At 39.8% G+C, this 21,403-nt stretch overlaps 1 protein-coding gene across 1 annotated transcript in view; it reads left to right on the top strand.

Annotated features, from left to right (window-relative positions):
• The window catches only part of khdc4 (KH domain containing 4, pre-mRNA splicing factor), a 21,273-nt gene extending 1,790 nt beyond the window's left edge, over nucleotides 1–19,483 (top strand). The window contains exons 2-14 of the mRNA XM_037676625.1: nucleotides 7,329–7,509; nucleotides 9,272–9,406; nucleotides 9,482–9,561; nucleotides 9,649–9,701; nucleotides 9,790–9,980; nucleotides 11,755–11,966; nucleotides 12,064–12,124; nucleotides 13,918–13,978; nucleotides 14,149–14,396; nucleotides 17,678–17,821; nucleotides 18,173–18,282; nucleotides 18,372–18,460; nucleotides 19,251–19,483. Of these exons, the coding sequence (XP_037532553.1) occupies nucleotides 7,329–7,509; nucleotides 9,272–9,406; nucleotides 9,482–9,561; nucleotides 9,649–9,701; nucleotides 9,790–9,980; nucleotides 11,755–11,966; nucleotides 12,064–12,124; nucleotides 13,918–13,978; nucleotides 14,149–14,396; nucleotides 17,678–17,821; nucleotides 18,173–18,282; nucleotides 18,372–18,460; nucleotides 19,251–19,483 (1,798 nt within the window). The remainder of the gene's footprint in view (nucleotides 1–7,328; nucleotides 7,510–9,271; nucleotides 9,407–9,481; nucleotides 9,562–9,648; nucleotides 9,702–9,789; nucleotides 9,981–11,754; nucleotides 11,967–12,063; nucleotides 12,125–13,917; nucleotides 13,979–14,148; nucleotides 14,397–17,677; nucleotides 17,822–18,172; nucleotides 18,283–18,371; nucleotides 18,461–19,250) is intronic.
• The last annotated feature ends 1,920 nt before the right edge of the window (nucleotides 19,484–21,403 follow it).

Genomic DNA, 21,403 nt, shown 5'->3' on the forward strand with positions numbered 1-21,403 from the left:
CACACACACACACACACACACACACACAGAAGAAGTCAACTGTAACATCACAGCAGGTGATGGCTGATATGAAACACTAATTTATTTAGTCTTTGAGCAAATATGTGTTTTACTGTTTAACTTTTGGAGTAAACATGTTTCAAGTTGGCTTCCACAGCAAAACGATCTTAGCAGACACAAAAATGTCTGTAACCTAACCATTAGCCACCAATAATTTAACATACTCTGAGGTAAAATTTAGTGTGATGGTAGCTGAGAGGGATCCCAACATAAAGGACACTCTAACTCCATTTGTTTGTTAGCAAAATCTCTCATGAACCACTGGAAGGATATCAATGAAATGCTCAGAAACTACAACTGTTTAAGTCAGGTCATCTGGACGGTTTCTATTTTTTTGATTCATCATTTCGAGGAGCCACAAACAATGTGTCCCACAAGCAGCACACAGTGGGAAAAAAATAAAAAAACAGTTTGCTGGTGCTAAGATGGCCTCCGGGGCCCGTCCTCTCCCCCGTCAACTCCTCTGAGACAGTCATCCCAAAGTGGTTCAAAACATCAAAGTTCATGCTCAATAATCCAAATGATGTTCAGAAACACTTTGACATGACTGTCTCAGAGGAGTTGACGGGGGAGAGGGCAAGCCCCGGAGGTCATCTTAGCACCAGCAAACTGTTTTTATTTCTCACTATGGGAGTGTGTTGCTTGTGTGACTCAGTTTTTTGTGGCTCTTCGGACTGATGAAGTCCTTTGGATGAAGGATGAAACGTCTCATACAAAAAAGAAACCATTCAGATGACCCGACTGAACATTGTTGAATTTTTACCTGGATTGTTGAGCATGAACTTTGATGCAACTGATTAACTTTTGGAGTCAACACAATTCATGATGGCCACCACAGCTAATGAACCAAACATAAAAAATGTCTATAACTCTGTGAAGTTTTCAGATATTGAGTTAAAACCTGCTGTGGTAGAAGCTGACAGTCACTTACAACACAAGTGCTAACACACCATGTGAGAGAATATTTTTTCAAGGTTTGTCTAAAACAGCTTTAATCCTGTCTTTTCTTATCGCAGGACGATCTTAGTTTACAGAACCCAGGTCTTTTCTATCGTCTGCAGTGATAAGAACGACAGGTTGAGGAGCTCGTGTGTTTCTCTGCTCGGTGACGCCGCTCCTTCCCGTCCTCCAGGCTGCCTTCACCATGTGTTTTCATTTACCTGGTCGGCCCTGGACATAACGTTCCCACTGCAGTTATTATCCGCAGCCATGTGCAGGCTCTCAGCAGGGGAGAGCTGTTGGGAAGCTAATGCAAAATCCATTCACCTTTCCCAGACAGCTGAGACTCACACAGCACATCTGTCCGTTTGAGTGGAATGTCTTGCGGGCAAAAAAAAAAAAAAGCCAATTTCACTTGAGGTCATGCGCTTATATATGAAACTCTGTGATTCTTTGAAGCCCTGCGTCATACCAAAATGACAGAAGATGGAGGGTGTCTCTTATGTAAAGATGAAGCTCATCCAACAATCATACTCTAGCAGCTCTGTGGATATTAAACCACAGTTTTCTGAGTGGGCAGGTTTTGGGTATCTTCATATATCATGTGATGAAGTTCTCCCTCAGGTCTGAAGGGATGACTGAGTGTTTGATAAACTTTAAATACATGGTGTTTAGTCAACCCAACCAAATGGATGGAAAATATTGTCTCAGAGAGCAGATCTATAAACTCGGTGTTGTTTTTGGTTGGTATGGTTGCCAGCCCCCAGCCCAAGTGCTCCAACAATAACTCCTGTCCTCCCCCTGCAACAGGAGCTATTGATTTCATCCTGACAACACAGGCAGCGTCTTCCTCTCAAGGACAAATGTTTTCTTTACGCAGCGTCCCTGCTCTCTACCTGAGGGTTTCATAAGTCCAGCACATGGCAGTTTCCTGGAACCACCAAGCATCTTTCCATTCCAGCCCAGGGCCCACCTCCCTCCCTCCCTCCCTCCCCGCCCACCAGGCTCGCCTCTGGACCAGTTGTTTGAGGCGGCTGCAGGTGCCCCTCCCCTGGGCAGCCCGCTCAGGAAAGCACCCCGCTGCGCAGACGAGACGAGGCCACAGCCGTGTGCCAAATTCATGCTGTGAGGTGCAGAAGAGGCTCCCGTTCTCTCTAGACATACACGAAAAAGATTCCCCTCACACCCCGCCTGCCATAAAACCCAATCTGTTTTTTTCTTCTCGCAGACATTTCTTGTCCCCTCGTTTATCTGCAAACTCATCCCGAAAAGCAGGTTCAAGACAATTACTATGAAATGGTGTCTGGGTTCATTGGTTTGTCTGTTAGCAAAATATCCCATAAATCAGTGGATGAGTTTTAAGCACTTTGGTAACAGCTGCTGTTTTAAATGTGCTTTATAAATAAAGTTGGCTTGACTTTTAGTGAAACACTTGGATCACTGCACATCTATCACTGATTTGAGAATCGACCTCATTCAAGATGGTCACATGAAATTAGGTCAAGCTTGGTCTGCTTTCCAGACATTGAGCTAAAATTCGGTGTGGTAGTAACCGACAGTCATTCCCATCACATATTCCGAGCGCTGACAGATCCCACAAGAACTTTGTTGAAAACGTTGGCACGCAAAGTGGCAGGCAGTGAGCACTCCTCCAAAAAATGGTAGTTTTGTGTTGGAATTCAAAACTTTCCAAGCGTCAGCATTTTTAATGCCCCATCAGTTGAAATCCAACACATTGATTCCAGTTTATGGTCTCACACCCAGCTGTAAGAAAATCAAAATGATTGTAATTGCTGGTTTAACAGCAAACACTGAAACCTGTGTCCTCACAGAGTCTCTTTGTTCGATCCTCTGGCTGCCTCCATCCCGAGGCGCCCTCCTCGCATCACATCCCCCTGATTTCACATCCCGGTGTCAGCCGCCAGGATCAGGTGAGACCCGGGGTTTGAGCGGCCCCAAAGGCTAGAGGTTACATCAACCGACACACACGCTACACTTCACACCTGGGCTCTTACTAGAGTACGCCCCTCTCTCCTCCTGTGTTTCAGAGCCTCTCTGATTTTCTTCTTCTCGAGCCTGAGAACAGTCACTCCCGTTAACGCAGGCGTCAAGGATCTGCCGACCTCTGACCCCTCACTTGAGGTAAGCCCAGAGATGGAAGTAAAGGTTACTCTACCACCAACAAAACTCATCTGTAACCATTTGGAAGCAAATTTATGAAAAAATACTTACAAATAGGTGTGAAAAATAAGAAAAAAAACATGCATAAAATCTATCTGTGATGTGTGTGTTCAGCTTCAGTGTGCCCTGACACTGATTCTACAAACTTTAAAGAGGTGAAATTATATTTATTTTCAAATATTTTCATAATATTTGATCAAACCACTCTGCGGATCTGTGTAACCTTCAGATGGGAACAATTGTCCTTTAAGATTTGATGCTATGAGGATTTAAATGTCTTATTATGAAGGTTTATGATAGCTTTGTATTAATTTGCAGTAAAACTTCACTTTAACATGAAAGTGGACTGAATTGCATCATCAAAACAAACCACTGGATCCCATCATTTATTTGTCCTTCATGTGCATTTCTACTAGCGTTCTTTCACAAACTTTATGCTTTGATTTGTCTTGTCTGACCAAGATCAGAACATTTCCAGGTTTTTCGTTTGACAAATCCATTTTGGGTTTTAGTAAATGAGAACAAAATGACTGAGTAAAAACATAAAAAATATATACTATTGAAATATTCCAAGTTTAATAAATAATAACACATAAAGGCTGATCATTCTTTGAGAGAATGCATATCACCCAGCCAGCAAGATATTCTTGTGTTTTAAAACAATATTATTTAAAAGTTTTATTGTTTTTGGTCACATTTTAAAACAATTTTTTCCCGTTTGCACACAACACAACAATACATCATGCCATCTCGGATTGTGTGTTGGGTATGACTCTCAACTACTACCAAAATATTATAGCTCAATATTTGTAAAACATTCTGAGCTATAGCCGTTTTTGTGTTTGCTGACAACAATTAGCTGTTAATTTAAATCTTTGAGTTCAGCTCATGAAACCATTTTGACAAGACTGTCAACAAGGAAGAGGGCCGGCAATGGAGGAGGGGGCGTACCAAAGAGACCATCTTATCACAAGCAGAACTGGTTTGTTCCACTTTGGAGTAAGCAGTTGGGGGAAGAATCAGTTTTGTTGTGCGTTTCCTTGACTGATGAAGCCTTCTGGACTGAAGGCGAAACATTTCAGCACAAAAAAAAAAAAAGAAAAAGAAACTGTCCAGATGACCTGACTGAAAAATGTTGAACAATTAGCTGTGGCAGCCATCTTGAATTGGGTTACTCCAATGTGTAATCAGTTATAGATGATTACTTCCTGAAAGTTTCATTATAAACCATTCGCTGAGTCATGTGGTGTTTTGCTAACACACACACAATCAAAAGTATTAATCATGCTGTCTAATCAGCCAGCATCTTGATATGCTACACCTGTGAGGTGGATGGATTATCTTGGCAAAGGAGGAGTGCACACAAATTTGCATACATTTGTGAACATTTGAGAGAAACAGGTATTTTGTGTTCATAGAAATTTTTTTAAATCTTTGAGTTCAGCTCATGAAAAATAGGAGCAAAAACGAAAGTGTTGCGTTGAAATTTTTTTCCAGTATAGATGAGTGACAGGTCTGTGACTTCAGAGAGTTTGGTTTTAAAAAAAAGACCTTAGCGTGCCACCAGCAGGTGAATTGAAGGAGGGCTTCTTCATGAAGTCATGATTTAATTTTTTTGAACAGCTGTTGGAGTTACAAACACGTTTGTTCCTGATTTAATTTGCAGAAATCCATGTGCAGTTTTTTGGGGTTTAAGCACATCAAATAAAAAACGAGAGTTCTGCTTGACAAACACAACATTTGTAAAAATACAAACCATGTTCAAGTAAAATAAAACTGTTTTCTCTCAGACTGAAAGACTTTTTGAAGAAACTGTCTAGAGCTTCCCGTCCTCATCCAGGCAGTCTTTGTTTCAGAAATGTAAGCACTTTGCATGTCTAAGTGTTTTTAAAGTGTCTGCAGAATGTTATCCAACAAGTTGTTCCACTTGTCTTCACTCAGACTGATCTCACAACGTGGGTGACTCACCTGACCCACCCAGGTAAGTGTTCAGGGAGGACGCCTCTCGTCCTGCTCCTCGCAACCCAATTCAAGATGGCCACCACAGACAACTATCCTACAACCACAAAAGTAGTTCTAATGCTGTCAGATTTTCAGATTTTAACCTCAAATTTGGTGTGGTAGTAGCTGAGACTGATCCCAAATAAAACTTTTAAATACTAACAGATTGTGCAACATCTATGTTTAAAATGTTCCTATTAACTATTGAAGTCAACTCTGCCTTTTAGGAAAATATTTCATAAACCACAAGACATATTTCAATGAAACCTTCAGGAGACAGTTATTGGGTGCACATCTACAACGGGTAAACCTTTGGAGCAAATCCAATCCAAGATGGCCACCACAGCCAACTGACCCTGTAAACACAGAATTGGCTATAAATCAGTCAATTTTACAGACATTTAGCTAAAGTTTGATGTGGTCGTAGCTGAGAGTCATTCACAACACATTTTCTAAACGTTATTTCTAAAGTTTGATCAAAACAGCTACAACTTCATTTCTAACCATAAAATGATCTTAGTTTAAAACTCTGGAATGAAAGGCGGCATGTGATTTGCATTCCTACAAGGGACAATTGATCTTAATCAAACTTAAGAAATCAGCATTTAAAGAACTGCTTTTAACGTTCTGCAACACAGAAGGAGAGAAATTCAATCAGAGCAGCAGATGATCCATATCAGCCACTTCCATGCTGCAGTCTCACCCTCCAGATTACCATGCAACCCCACCTTGAAGATGTATCTGAGGCCCTGTGGGGGTCAGTAACTGTACACCTGTCAGAGTAACTGTGTGAGCTACTACAACTGCACAGGCTGCATGATGCTGCAGCTTGGCACAGCTGTTGGCCTCATTTCAGACACACACTGATGCAGAATGAGTCCTTTTAGCAGAGACAGATTCTCTAACATTCTTTTGTGAAATTCAATTGAAAGCTTTGATAAATAATCTCTTTTCAAAAATAAATACACAAATATACAGGTCACAAAACAATAAAAGCAGACATGCATATAAAACTCTCATTAGTTAAGTCATTTTTGCTCATTTTTGACTACATTGTGCTGTTAAATAAACCAGCTCATATTTATACCATGAGCACATGAGATCAGTTTAATTTGATTACAACTTATCTGCATTTTCATCACACAACAATTCCCTCAATAAAAAAACAAAACAAAGAAAATCCCATTTAAAATACATACGCAAAAGCTACCAAAATGTTGAAAAACATTTGGAGTAAACACACAACTGTTTAAACTTGGCTATGAAAGATGTCATTGTGCCATGTCCAGCAGATGCAGCTTTTTTCCACCTAAGAACACTTTAATGTCACCTCAAGAAAAAGTTTTCAAGTGTAATACCAAAATGATGAGGACCAGCTAGGCTTGTGTTTAGTGCCCCCTTGTGGTTTAATTATTAACAGCCTTTGACCGGTTTTGTGCCGATTAAAAGTAACCCCATCATAGGAACCACTATTCTTTTTTTTACATTGCATCTATATAGAAGTATTCTTATTAGAGGCATCAACCCCCTCTTTTTTAATTTGTTAATTAATATTTCAGTCATTCTTCCCTTCCCACGAACGAAGTCGTACTCTTCACGGCAGGAGTGCTTTTTTTCGGTACAACACCAACCGGAAGCGGAAATGGGAAAATGAGCTGTAGCTACTAGCTAGCAAACTATTAGCGAAGCTTACAATTGAAGCTGTGAAGTAGTCTAGAGAATTTATCAGCGTTTAGTTTTTGTGTTAAAACAAGATTTTTTGTTGTTTGATTATTAATGTCATATTGTGGAGCACAAAACTTCGGGTAGGGGTCAAATCGTTGATCAATTTTTGTGTGTTTTTTTTACACGTAGCCCAAAGGTATTCAGTTAGCCGGCTAGCTTGCTAATGTTGTGTTAGCCGTCCGGCTTTATGTTCGTGATAGTGCGGCCTCTGTGCTGGCTTATGTTATGTATCCTGCACTGAAACTTGGAAGGGCATGAAAACGGCTTTAGATGTGTTTTTATTGCTATAAGGATGATTTATGTGTAGCTGTCAATGACAACTTTGCTGTCAGTTTACAACAGAAGTGACTTTAATTTAAAGGAAAGTTTGGGCTCCCTTTCTTTTCTGATATAATAACCCTCCAGTTTTTTTGTCTTCTTAGGCGCCCCAGCAAATGGGACCAGTCTTCTGCCTCGGTTGGGATGGGGCAGACCGAGGCTGCCCCCACCGGGGCTCTGGATGCTGCAGCTGCAGTGGCTGCCAAGATTAACGCTATGTTGGTGGCCAAAGGCAAACTCCATCCCTCACAAATAAACGCCCCAGGAGGACCACCTCTGGAGAAGGTAATAAACTGTGTTTTCTCTCTCAGAAAGAATTGTTTAAAAAGTGATCTGATGTGGTGGCTATCAGAGCTGTATTTCTGACTGTATGGCAGTTAATTTATGTTCCAAAATCCATAAACCGAGCTGACCAAAAACATGTATGTTAGGCTGATTGGTAACTAAATTGTCCTAGGTGTGAGTGAGTGTACATGGTTGTTTGTCTCTATGTCTCCCTATGATGGACTTGCGACCTATCCAGGGTGTCCCCCGCCTCTCGCACAGTGACTGTTGGATATGGGCACCACAGACCCCTGTGACCCAAAAAGGAAGAAGCGGGCAAAGATAATGAATGGGTGGATAGTAGAGTGCTGAAGAAATGTTTGTATGGATGAGTAAATGAGGGCACGGATTGTGTTGTGAAGTGCGTTGAGTATCCTGTTTGGCTAAAAAGGCACTACAGTACCCAATTGCAAATCGACAGCTTTAACCAAGAGTCTTCGCACCTTGCAGTATACATAACCTAAAAGGGTTTTTAGTTATTGAATGTGAATTACCCAGTCCATACACATGCAGCCTCATCACACTGTGGGGCTGTAAAACTGAACAACAAATGGGACAACAGCAGGTCTGCTGCAGTTTCTGTAAAAACACATCTGAACTATGGTCTCGGTTTGACATTATTACGGTTCATATCAATTTGAGTTGCATTTTGTAGTTATTCCTTGATAAGCCTAATTACCCATCCGACATGATATGGTTTGAAATAAAATACAATGATTAACTTCACAGTGTTCTGTTTCAGAGCAAAGACTGAAGATTTTAACCTTTAAAAATTCCATAATGAAACAGTGAACTGATTGCTGTTTTACACAGCTTTACCGTGGATGTAACATCAACTCTATTTATTTAGGTGAATATGATCAACATAAAGCTGCTCAGGCTGTTGTTCTGTGATTGGCAGAGTGTTAAATCTTAGAGACCACAGCATGGTCCAGTCAGTTCTGAAAACGATCAGAACAAACTTAACCAAAAGAAACTTACCTGATTATGTTCAGTCTGTTTTGATTAATAAAATCCAGACAGACATTTTTTAATTTAGAAGTTTTTTGATCAACAGTTAATTAAAACATTTAGCACAAAATAGATTGATTTTCAGAGCATTCCCAATGATGGATGTTTATTTATCTTTAATCAGTCTGTAGCTGAAGTGATCTTTTTTCTGCTCTAAGATGCCCAGCTTACTACAACTCTGCCACTTGTGTGGAGTCATGTCAGTTTAGTAGGAGGTCCTATATTGAGAATCAGGATGGATTCTGTTCAGACTGCAGATAAATGGAGCCCAGCCCTCTGTCTTTATAAGGCAAAATGTGACCCTGATTAAATACTACTTAATTTAAAAGTATCTTATCAGGAGGTATAATGTAGCCATACATGCATTATTTCAACATTTCAAATACACATGAATGACACGTGTAGGTGCACTATATAAACATGGGGTACTACTTTTAGCTCATTTTAATCAGGAAAACTTAGTTTTGGCAACAGTAACTTTAGTATTTTTGAAGTTACTCAAATCATAATTCTCACAATAATGCATGCTGCTTGTATAGTTTTTTCTTTGTAGACACATAAATCAAACTTAACACCTGTACTAACTTCTTCCCACATAAAATTTCACCAAAATAAGGAAAATCCATTTGACCATACTTACAAACATTTTTTTCTAGAATTGTGTTTACACCAATAACTTTTAGTTTACCATAACTTTATCTTATCCTTTCAGACTCCGGTTACCATTGTGAAAAAACCTTCAGCAACGACAAAACCTAAAGACAACCTGGTGATAGCTGAAGTTGAGATCAACGATGTCCCTTTAAGCTGTCGAAATCTTCTGACACGTGGGCAAATACAGGACGAGGTCAGCAGCAACATGAATATTTAAAGTTTATAGAACTGATTGGATGGTTTAGGATGTATTGTGTTTTATCTACAGATCAGTAAAGTGAGCGAAGCGGCGGTTTCAACTAGAGGGTGTTACATGACAGCAGAGCAAAAGAGCAAAGCAAAGCAGGGGTGACTTTTCTTGTTCTATATTTTTAGCAGTTGACCATCAAACCTATAGACACTGTGTTTAATATGAACTTGTTTCTGCGCCCCCAGTGAACGACCGCTGTATTTGCACATCCAAGGACAGACAAGAGAGCTCGTCGACAGTCAGTACTTTTAACTTATTTTATTGTGAATATTTCTTACATGCAAATTAGGATTTAACTGCCAATCTCTTTATCCCTCCTTCTCTAGAAGCAGTAAATAAAATCAAAGAGATCATCGCCAACGGTGTTGTGAAGGCTGCAACTGCCTCCATCTCGTCATCACCATCATCATCTTCATTCTCCCCAAGTGGGGCCCCAGTCACAATCTACAATCAGCAAAACCCACCTCCATCCTCGTTACCCCCCGTTGCCAACCAGAAGCCTCACTTTCAGTCAGGGGTAAGAAGATTAAGTTCAGATTTACACTCAAGCATTGACTGAAAATGTTTTTCCCATAAAACAAGCATCTGTGTTCAAAATAGCGGTCCAACTAGACTAACCAGATCAATCACTGTTTTTGGTAGAAATCATTTTACCACATGGCTAATTATTTACTAGTAGGTGTAGTAGAGTCATAGAAAACCAACAGAACCAACATTCATTGTATTAATGTTCCTGAGTTTGTGTAATTCAATAATTGATTGAAAGAGGCATGTTCCAAATAATAGTAGTGTGGAGTTCAATTACTGAGGTCATTTTTTCTGTGAGCAAGCAGGTGTCAATCAGCTGGCCTACATTTAAGGATGAAGCCATGTTGTGCATGCATTTCTCTTTGAAAACCTGACAAAAATGTGTCGTCCCAGGCATTGTTCTGAAGAACAGCGTACTTTGATAAAATGTTTATTGGAGAGGGGGAAACGCATAAAGAAGTGATCAGTGATCGCAGTAAATCGATAAATGATCTCCAGTGCTTTAAAATGGAAAGCAAATCCAGAGAGACGTGGAGGAAAACAAAAGAATGTCATTTGTATGATCGAAGAATAGCCATAATGGCAAAGAGCCAGCCAATGATCAGCCCCAGAGGGAACTAAGAAGGTCAGGCAGAAGTTAACGGTTGGTACTGACAGAAGACGCCTGAGTGAAGCTAATCTATCATTAAGAAGCCCCCACAAAGTCTCACTGTTTAAAAAAAAAAAGATGTGCTGAAGAGATTATTTGCCAAAGAAGACATCAACTGACCTATAAAGAAATGGAGATTAATTTTGTGGGCTGATGAATGTAAGATTGTATTTTTTTTTTGGCTACACGGGCCACAGTTTGTCAGCTGACCCCCAATCACTGAATTCAAGCCACAGTACACTCTGAAGACACTGAAGCATGGGGATGTCTCTTACTGTGGTGTCGGGCCTTTAATCACATACAAGGGATCATGGATCAGTTTGCATATATCAAAATACTTGAGATCATGTGGCTTTATGCAGAAGAGGAAATGCCCTTGGAGCGGGTGTTTGAACAACACAACAACCCCAAACACTTCAGTAAGTGAGCAGCACCTTTGTTCCAGACCAACAAAGCTATGGAGTGGCCAGCCCAATCCCTGGACCTTAATATGATTGAAACCTTGTGGGTTGACATCAAAAATGCTGTTTCTGAGGCCAAACCAAGAAATGCAGAGGAACTGTGGAATGTTGTAAAATCATCCTGCGTTGGAATATCAGTTCACAGCTGCCAGAAGTTGGTTGACTCCATGCAACACAGATGTGAAGCAGTTCTCAGAATGTGATTAAACAACTAAATATTGATTCACAGGAATGATAAATCCTAAAAACTTTTCAGTTTATAAAGTAAATACGAGTTTGTAAATCAAAATGTCAGCACAATGTTTTTGAACAGCCCAATGTTCATTTTCTGTAAAGTGATTAAATTTTATTATACAATTTTCTTCATGGTTTGATTTAGAATATAATGTGCAGTTTTCCCAATACATAGAAATAAAATATTTTCTAAGGATTTAGAGCTTTACTTACATTTGTAAAGACACGGCTATTGTTTCAAACAACTGACCATGAAGTGTATTCGGTTTTAAATCTCATTTTCCTAATACAGATGCACTTTTGTTGTTATAAAGTTTACACTTTATTAATGAGTATTGCATCTTGTTTAAAAAAATGTGCTACCATTAATGTATTAAAACACCATCACCTGATTTATTGTTTTGTGCGTCACTTTTCAGATGCATTTTGTTCAGGATAAGGTTTTTGTGGGCCTGGAGCACAACGTGCCAGGCTTTGTGGTCAAAGAGCGCGTCGAGGGCCCCGGCTGTTCATATCTGCAGCACATTCAGGCTGAAACTGGGGCCAAAGTTTTCCTTCGGGGAAAAGGATCAGGCTGTTTGGAACCCGCATCCGGACGAGAGGCCTTTGAACCCATGTATATTTACATTAGGTGGGCGCTGGCGTCCTTTGAATTCAAGAAAAAAGTTGTCAAATTAGAGGCGTCTTTTTCACTTTGTGTAGACATAAATGTTGTTTTTCTTTTCTAGTCATTCTAAACCAGATGGACTCGCAGCAGCAAAAACCTTGTGTGAGAATCTTCTTCAGACGGTGAGTAATTTCCTGCGACTATGTTTCAAAACTGGATAAATTATTTCTGAATAGTTGTGGTCTATGTTCTAGAATTGCGCTGCTCCAGGTGGCTGCATGTTGGAGTAGCTCTGCTACATTCATTCTGAGGTTTTGCTTTTGGAAACTTTTAATTCCTCTTTTTCTGGAGATTAATCGCTTTTTTAGGATTATTGGTTGTTTTGGTATCGAAGGCTGTGCAGCTGGAAGGATTTTTAATGAAACTTTTTTAGTTTCGGGCATTTGTTATGATGCATACCCATAACAACAAGGTGGTTTCTACAACCAGGAGCAGATGATTAACATCTCAAAAGCTCAAACGATACCTCAACTACAGCCCCAAATCTCAAATGAGTTGAAAAGAAGGCGCCATGGATGCATTCCCGTCTCCTTGCCGGCTGTGCTCGAGTGTCTAACCATTGGGATCATGGAACTGGCAAGAAGCATGGCTCGTAACAGCAGAAGGATCGGAATAGTCTCCCAGCTGGCTGTCCGCAGTGACGAGGAGCTCGGCAGGCTGCTGGAAGGAGTGGCCATCGCTCTGGGAGGAGTTCAGCCCGACATTCAGGCGGTCCTGCAACCCAGGTGAACCAAGAGGCCAGCTGAATCTAGGTGGACGGATTGAACGGCTTCTGCAGCGTTTCTTTGGATCCGCTGTGGGATGGACCTTCCTGTCTACAGCCATCAGTATCTATAACATCTTTTAATGAAATAAGGATAATGAGTTACTACAATATTTAATTTCCTTTTGGGAATAATAAAGTATTTTTGAATTGAATTGAAATGAATCACAATGTTGACTAATATAAATGTGATTAAATTTAACTGAAATAAAACTGTCCAAGTCTCTCTCTCCTTTTATTACTAGTACAAGTAACATTCCTTGAGTATGAAAAATCCAAAAACACAGCAGGATATGAAAATTCCAACTTAATAAAGTGATAATCAAATTATTTATTGACTTCCCTGATGGGATGAGTTCACTGGTTCTCAGTCCATATTTCAGGTTTGTGAATGGATCAGAGATGTTTGAAAAGATTACAGACTGGAGCAAACTCTTTACCCAGGATGTATAAAGGTATTAAAATTTTATATCAGTCTACTGGAAAAAATAAATACTGGGATTAACACAAAATATTCACAATTAGAAAATATGATATATATTTTTCCATGTTTCGGGGTAGCATGGTTCTAGCTAGCAGGGTAAAATAGATTTTTCCATAATTAGTGAACCTTTAGTTCTGTATCTGAGCATTGGTGAGAGAAGTGGACGACAAATATGTTGATTCCAAAACACGAGCATGATGATATTGGTAAGATCTGCAAATGAAACCAAATTTGCATAATCAGATCACTATTGGTTGGGGGGGGGGGGGGCAACGAATGATCAGTGGGGAAAAAATTGCTGCCGACAAAGTGACGCACAATGTGAAAATGTTACACAATGTTAAAAAACGTAACTTACTTTCTTGTGGCTTCTGCAGATGTTCCACTGAGATAATATTTTGCATACTTGGGTCACAAAAGTATAGGTGGTGTTAGCATCTTTATGGTTCTGCCTAAAACCACAAGAGTTTTCTGCAAACGCCATCTGCAAAAAACAACTTAAAGATTAAAATTCAAAGGAAAGATGTGTTGCTCCTCGGAGGTGTTGATGTAGTATGAAAATCATTCCTAATAGTTCTGTCAAACGTTCCTTTTAAGATGGAGTGAAATCTTTGTTGGTTTTAATTTGGCCTCCAATTGTTTAACACAAATGTTTCTTTTCCTTCTAGGTTCGAGCTGAGTATTCTCGCCACCTTAATCCAATGGGCTCCGTGATGCCAGCACAACAAGGTACAACACAACTGAGCTGTACTTCACTTTTAAAACCTTTATCCTAACGATGTTTTTCATGTTTTGATTGGACCTCTAGATGATTTGCTGTGGTTGACAATAAACATGAACACAAACCTATGAATAAAGTTCAGCAGCAGGTCTCGATGTGTTCTGCTCCTGTTCCCCAGGCTTCACCCAGCCTCCTGCAGTGAATGGAGTGCTGACTCCACCTCCTTACTTCTCCCCTGCTGGATACCAGAAACCATACTCCATACTTGTACCACCACCGCCCAAGCCCCTACCGGTCCCACCGCCTTTTCCTGTACCACCCCCTGTACCCAAAGTGGCTCCTGCAGGTGGGCCTTCTCGGTACCCTCCAGGCTCTGCTCCTGTTCCTGCTCCAACTGTGGCCCCTGCCCCAGACACTCTGCAACAGGTAGGAATATCCTTTAATTATCACATGATAGGTGTGTAGCTTTCAGGGCTGTGTAAAAGTTTTAGGCAGTGTCACCAAATCTGATAAGGTACAAAATGTGGACGATTTGATAGATGAGTTCTCAAACTTCTAAGTAATCTGAGCTGCTGCTAATTACTCCACTGGTAATCAGCTGTTTATCAGTCTCGCTTGAACTGAATCAAACTGCAGAAATGAAAGGATTCCTTGAATGGATGCATATCACCCACCGCCTTGCATGTCAAAGCTTGAAAGATTAGTTAGCACCCTTAACAATGTTCAGTCAGGTCATCTGGACAGTTCGTTTTTTGCTGAGACGTTTCGTCCTCATCCAAACGACTGCCACCAAACAAACTTGAGTCCCACAAATACAATCTGGGAGTGATCTGTTTGTGGGATTCAGTTTGTTGGTGGCTCCTCAGATTGAAGAAGTCCTGTGGATGAAGGACGAAACGTCTCAACAACAGAAAAAAAAACGTCCAGATGACCTGACTGAACATTGTGGATTTTTACCTTGATTATTGAGCATGAACTTTGTCGTTAGCGCCCCTAAATGTTGGAGATGAGTCTCAGCCACCACCACAGACTGACAATAACATAACCGCCCACATGTGTGTTTGCTTGTATCTGTTAGCAAAATATTGCATGAAGCAGTGATTTTAATGAAACACTCAGAACGTAATCACTGGATTACGAGCCAACCTGAGACAAGACAGCTGTTGAAACTAAGTGAACTTAACAAACAAAAATAGCTACAAGTCAGTTTTATGTACATTTACAGATTCTGATATGTGGTGGAAGCTGAGGTCATTCACGTCACATGTACTCTGAGCGCTAACAGGTGATGCAAGATCTGCTTTCAACTTCTGCATGCAAGATGGCGGGTGATGTGCATTTCTTCAAGGAATGCTAGTTTCACTAGACATTATTCTCAAAACGGGCATCACGGTGGTTCAGTTGATAGAGCTGCTGCCTCTCAGCGAGCAGGTTACCTCGGTCCAAATCCCGGTCCGGAGGCCTTTCTGGGTGGAGTTTGAATGTTCTCTCCGTGCATGCATGTGTTTTCTCCCAGTTTCTACTTGTTAAATTTATTTTCATTTAGTTTTTTTGTGTTTTTAAGAGCATTTTATTTCAATTTAAGCAGCAAGCAATGAAGACAAACCCATCCACACCAAGACCACATTAACAAAATGATTCTGTCTATGAACTGTTTTTATTTGGTGTAATTATTTAATCCCCCCACCCCAGTTAACAAAAACCCCAAACTCTGTTTTGAGAATAATTAATCCATCCAGCCATCAATCCATCCATCAATCAATCAATCCATCAACCAATCATCAATCAATGAATCCATCCATCCATCCATCCATCCATCCATCAATCAAATCCATCAATCAATCCAAACGTCCATCAATCCATCAATCAATCCAAACGTCCATCCATCCATCCATCCATCCATCCATCCATCCATCCATCCATCCATCCATCCATCCATCCATCCATCCATCCATCCATCCATCCATCCATCCATCCATCCATCCATCCATCCATCCATCCATCCATCCATCCATCCATCATCTTTACCCAAAAATTCTTTAACGGGTCACGGGGGTCACTGGTGCCCATGTCTAGCAATCACTGTGGACACCCTGGACAGGTCTTCAGTCCATCACAGGGACACAGAGAGACAAATAACCATTCACTCTCTCACTCACACCCAGGGACAATCTAGAGTTACCAGTCAGAACTAACATGCATGTTTTTGGTCTGTGGGAGGAAACTGGAGTACTAGGGCTGGGTACCTTTCTAAAAACATCGGTATCGGTACCTTCACTTCGGTGTCGGTTCCTGGACAGTTCTTTTTTCGGTACCAATTTTTGTCATTAATATTAATTGTAACAAGAATAAAATTACATTACACGTTACAGTACAAATTGTGAGTTTTAATTTTTAACTTTGGTATTTCTATTCCAAGCAGTTTTCTTACATAAATATAAACAAATAATTTCCAGTTCAAATGAACAGTTGCAAACAACAAGTGACACGTCAGTGTTTAATGTTCACTGCTACACACTGAGGACCTTTTCACTGAACAGTTTTTCTTCAGAAACAACATGTCTGCTTTCTCTGGACACAAACAAGCCCGCTCCTGGCTGATGGTGTCTCCAGCAGTAGGAAGGGTTCCCTCCGAAGCTGTAGATGATGCTTGTTGCACACACAGATACCTGGTTGTCAGTTTGACAGCACTGACATGTTGTCCCTCACATCCCACCAGCAGGTCACTGGATTCACTGAGGTTAGGGTTGATGCAGACTTCTGCACCTCTGTGTCTCTGCCTGAATCTTCTCTGTGGTTCTCTGAGGTTTAGGGATCTGATCATCTCCCTAATTGACATTAGGTCACAAAACATCAACAATAACATGGTTGTGTTGTTTTTGTTCAGAAAACATTATCTAGGCTGAGACTATAGTCTAATGATGATGTATAAACAAAATTATGTATTTTGGGCACAGAAGACAAAAATAAATATTTTTCTGACATGTACTTGCATTATATTTTTACATGGAAGACTAAGTGAAGATTCAACTCAATATGCTGGCTTCCTTAGATAGATAACTTTTAATAATTGGCTTTTATAATGCTATATAATGTTTGTGAATGTTTCTGTTCAGTGCCCTGAGATGACTTCTGTTTTAACTTGATGTTATTTAAATAAACTGAGTTGAACTGAATCCCAGAAGGTACTTTGTGTATTTATGACTCCAATTTTTGTTGATTAACTTGCAGTAATAATAACATTTTATAAATGTTATCTGTGTTTAAGAATTATTTGAAAATATTTTAGATTACTTTGAATCTTTATTTTAGCATTTATGTTGTTTCCTTGTATTTGTTTGGTTCTATATTTCCTTATTTTTTTCTGTTGTTCTGTAAAGAATAAGTTAAATTAAAAGTCTTTTTTTGGCTGCTATGTTCTACAGTTTGACCTTTTTCTAATCTGTCAATTTTAGACATTTATGTGTCAAGAACATCTAAACAGAATATTAATTCTAAAAACGTAAAAGCCTTTTCAGTGCACAAGAAATGGTGGACGAATTAAAAGTGCATCATACGAGTAGTTTATGTATTTATTTATTTTGGCTTCTAACTCATTTTACTGTTTCAGGGCTTCAGCTCGTCTTCATTCAGACATTTAAAAAAGCATCAAATTCAGATTATATTGCAGAGAAATAACCAGCTGGTGTTGTTTGGCTCCTCTGCAGACACTTCCTCCAGTTCCTTTTCCTCCCTCTGCTGCAGCAACAACCAAAGCTCTCCCTCCTGCCGGCCCGGTCAACCCACCACAGAAAAGACGCTTCACAGAGGAGGTACCAGACGAGAGGGACAGCGGCCTGTTTGGTTATCAGGTAATGAAAACGTTGCTTTACATTTGCAGCATCGCTTCCTCTTTTGTTTTGTTTTTTAATACTTTGACTCCATGTTTGTTTGTCCTTGCATTTGTTTTTTTGTTTCCTCTTCGTATATTTTGATTGGTTCTGTTTTCTGGTTAGACTCATTTGCAGTTTGTCTAGAAGTTTCTTCTATTAATATGGTTTTTCAGAAAAGGCATTTTATTGGATGCTTTTTTTAAAGTTTATCTCAGAAGAGATGAGGAAAATAACTCAGTATGATTTTGGACTTTGGGAAAACGTTTTATAGGTGTCAGGACAGGGCTTTAGACGTCTGCTAATCGTGGCTGTGTGTTTTTCTGCTCATAGCATGGACCCATTCATATGACTAATTTAGGTGCAGGCTTCGCAGTGGGCAGCACAGAGACTACAAGACCCCCACCATCGAGTTCCCCTGGCCCGGCGAGTGACAGGGACAGGTTTGTAGTTTATTTTTGTAATTACTGTTGGGTATTAAACTGGTGTCAAAATGCAGAGGGGATTCAGATGGTCACTTTGTGTTTTTCAGTTGGCAGCTGATGCGTCCGCCTCCGTCCGTCCCTGTTAACGGTGTGAGACCCAGGATGGAAGAGAGGAGGGCACCGCAAGGCCCTGTGGGTAAGGGCGTTCTCCTGTGGGCTGACAAATCCATCCCCAGATCCTCAGTTCACGACTCTGAGCTGCGGCTTTAATTAGGATTTACCTCAATTTATTCTCTCTCCTGTAATGTAGAGGTGAAGAGTGCACTTCTTTCTTTGAACACTAGAGTGAGTTTTTTTTTAAGCAATGTGTGTTTGTGTGTGTCACAAAAATCCAGCAGATTTATAAAAACATACAGTTGAATCATGGGGTTGAAAAAGAGCATTCAGCGTAAACTGTTTGCTGTTTATCGTCTGAAAGACTCTGCAGATGAGACTTTATATCTCCCAAAAAAGAGTTGGAGCTATGATGTAATAACACCTGCTGAGTCTTCATCAGTCATGTGATAAATCATGTCCACCTTGCCGTCGCGTGCTGATGACATCATCAGTCTGGACTGTTACTTTTCTCTCTTTGCTAACAAGAATCTCCTGTTTTTTGTGTTTTTTCTCTTTTCTCTGTGTTTTTCTTCTCTTCCATGTGTCTCTGGGCTGACGCTGGATTCTGGTTGGGGGTTGGGCTTGACTTGACTCGTGACGCCGTCCTGCCACGTGATTGGATGGCCCTTATGTGAACGGCTGCCCCCCCCCCCCCCCCCTCTGCTGATATGAATTTAATCTGAACCTATTAACTATTTGTTTCTCCCAAAATGTTTTTTTTTTTTGTCATAATGAACTTGTGTCAAATGAAACTCGTTGTTTTTTTGTTTTTCTCCTCTCCACTTGTGTCTCGATTCTCTTTTCTCCCTTTTTTTGTTCTGTTTTTTCAGAGCCGGTTATGAAAAGACTGAAAACGGGTTTGGTGGGGTACACAGGCGACTCCTCTGATGACGAGGAAGACAGGGGCACCTCCAGAGCCCCATGGCCAGGTAACTCTAGGGCAGCTCCCCCCACCTCTGCTCCTCCAGGCTGGACACGGGGCTATCGCTCCCCCGCTCCACCGCCACCTCGTGCCAAAACACAACCACAGCAGCAGTCTATACCTTTCTGGATGGCCCGATAAAAAAACTGGAATAATCTAAAGTCCCTCAGTGGATTTTTTTTCTGAGTCTTACAGGAAGTTCACCCGAACTGAGTCCGGTGTTTCTCACCACCGTCAGTCATAAGGATCATTCTTCACAGCTTTGTGTGGAATTATGCATTTATTTCAGTTCATGGGTTCAAATGAATAAACTGTTTTTGCAACTCCTGTCTCCACATTATAGGTCGAAGGTGAACGTTTTCACGAAAAGCACTTGATCCTATTTTGTGGTTAAATGGATGACTTCTTGTTTTTTTTCTTTTTTATGGAACCCACACCAATGAGTGTTTAAAAACAGTGTCTTTGTGAAAAGTATAAGAGTGAGTTTAAGATGAGTGAACTAACCAGTTTTTATTTTATTTCAGATTTATTTCAGATTTTTTTTTCTTAATTGCATCAATTGCTGACTTTTCTCTGTTTGTGTTGTCATTCTTTTCTAATTTACTTTTTTGTACAGATCTTACTGAAGTTGCAAGTAGTGTACCCGCCTAATTTATTTCATGCTTTTATTAAATAAAACTCATTTATTGGGAGTGTTTCTGCACGTTTTTTAATAAGTTGCAAATTTTGCTTTAAATGTTTTCTTGTTTTATTCAGGGTGTTTTATTCTAAGCTTGTGGGTTTTTATGACTTGCTGAAAGTGAAACGGCTGCGTGTCCTCGTACAAACCTCGTTCATCCAGTTCACTCAAAGAGATCAAAGAGAAAAATAGCTGATTGAGAACAAATTACATTAAATAAAATATAAATAAAATATAGACCTGTGCAATGTCGCATATTGAACATGCCCCTGAAGAATTTTTGACGGATATGAAAGTCCATCATCCTAGGTTAATTAGTTCTAGATGTAGGTGCAACATTTTTCTACAATGTCTCAAACTCACATTACACTTAATTGCCTTCAAAATGATGTTCCTCTCAGGCTCTGAAATCAAATTGATTCTTGAAATCTCTGCTGCTGAAGTAGATCCGCAGACCTGCTGGTTCAGTGACTAAATTTTGTGCATATTTGGGAACTAAAACAGTCTTTAGATCATAAAACTATGTGAAGATTTGAGGCCCTTTGAGTAACTTAGTGATGATAAAGTTATCTTTTTTCTTTTGGCTAAGTAAGAAATTAAGTTGCTTTTAAACATCAGACCTCATATTAGGACACATTCAACCATCTGAAAGGACCAGTGCTTTTCCAGCTATTGGTGCATTTGTCATGCTTATTATAGTTGATTTAATAATTCCTTCAAAAAGATAAAATTACTGAAACCTTTTTTCCTTGAATATGTGAGAAAAGATGTTTGAAACTTGAAGGAAATTGTATTTCTTCTTCACCTGGGACACTTAAAATGATAATTCATCGTTTTTGAAGTGGGGTTTTGTGGAAAAGTTATAAATATCTTACCTGTTGCAGATAGATTTTTTTGAATGCCCTTAATTTGAAACCATTAAATTTTGAACAGATTGATGATCTTACAGCTAGTCCAACTCATGCAAAGGCCAAAGCAGATTACCGTTTTAAAATAGCTTTAGTCTCTAATTTTTTTTATTGTGGTTCAAATGAACACTATTTCACATTTACCTTGTCAATAGTGCATTAGATTATTCCAGCAGAAATTTTATAGTATTCTTGCTAGAAGTTCCCCAGTTTGACCCCAAAGTGCTACAACGAGACACTGCTGCTGCTATTTCTCAGTTTCACACAAAAAAGAAAAAGTGAAACAAAACCTACAGCATTGTGAAGGTTCATTTATTTATTTATTCATTTTAGAATGGAACCGTTTTAAACTGGCAGCAATACTTTGGTCTTTGCCCAACTTGAATTAGCTAATCAGATCAGAATTAAACAGTTTCTCCAAACTGAGATCTTTCAAACAACTACCTGCAACAGGTAAGATATTAATTGTTCATT

The sequence above is a fragment of the Nematolebias whitei genome, chromosome 5, assembly GCF_014905685.2.
Source record: "Nematolebias whitei isolate Nwh7 chromosome 5, NemWhi1, whole genome shotgun sequence".
NCBI classification, from domain to species: Eukaryota; Metazoa; Chordata; class Actinopteri; order Cyprinodontiformes; family Rivulidae; genus Nematolebias; species Nematolebias whitei.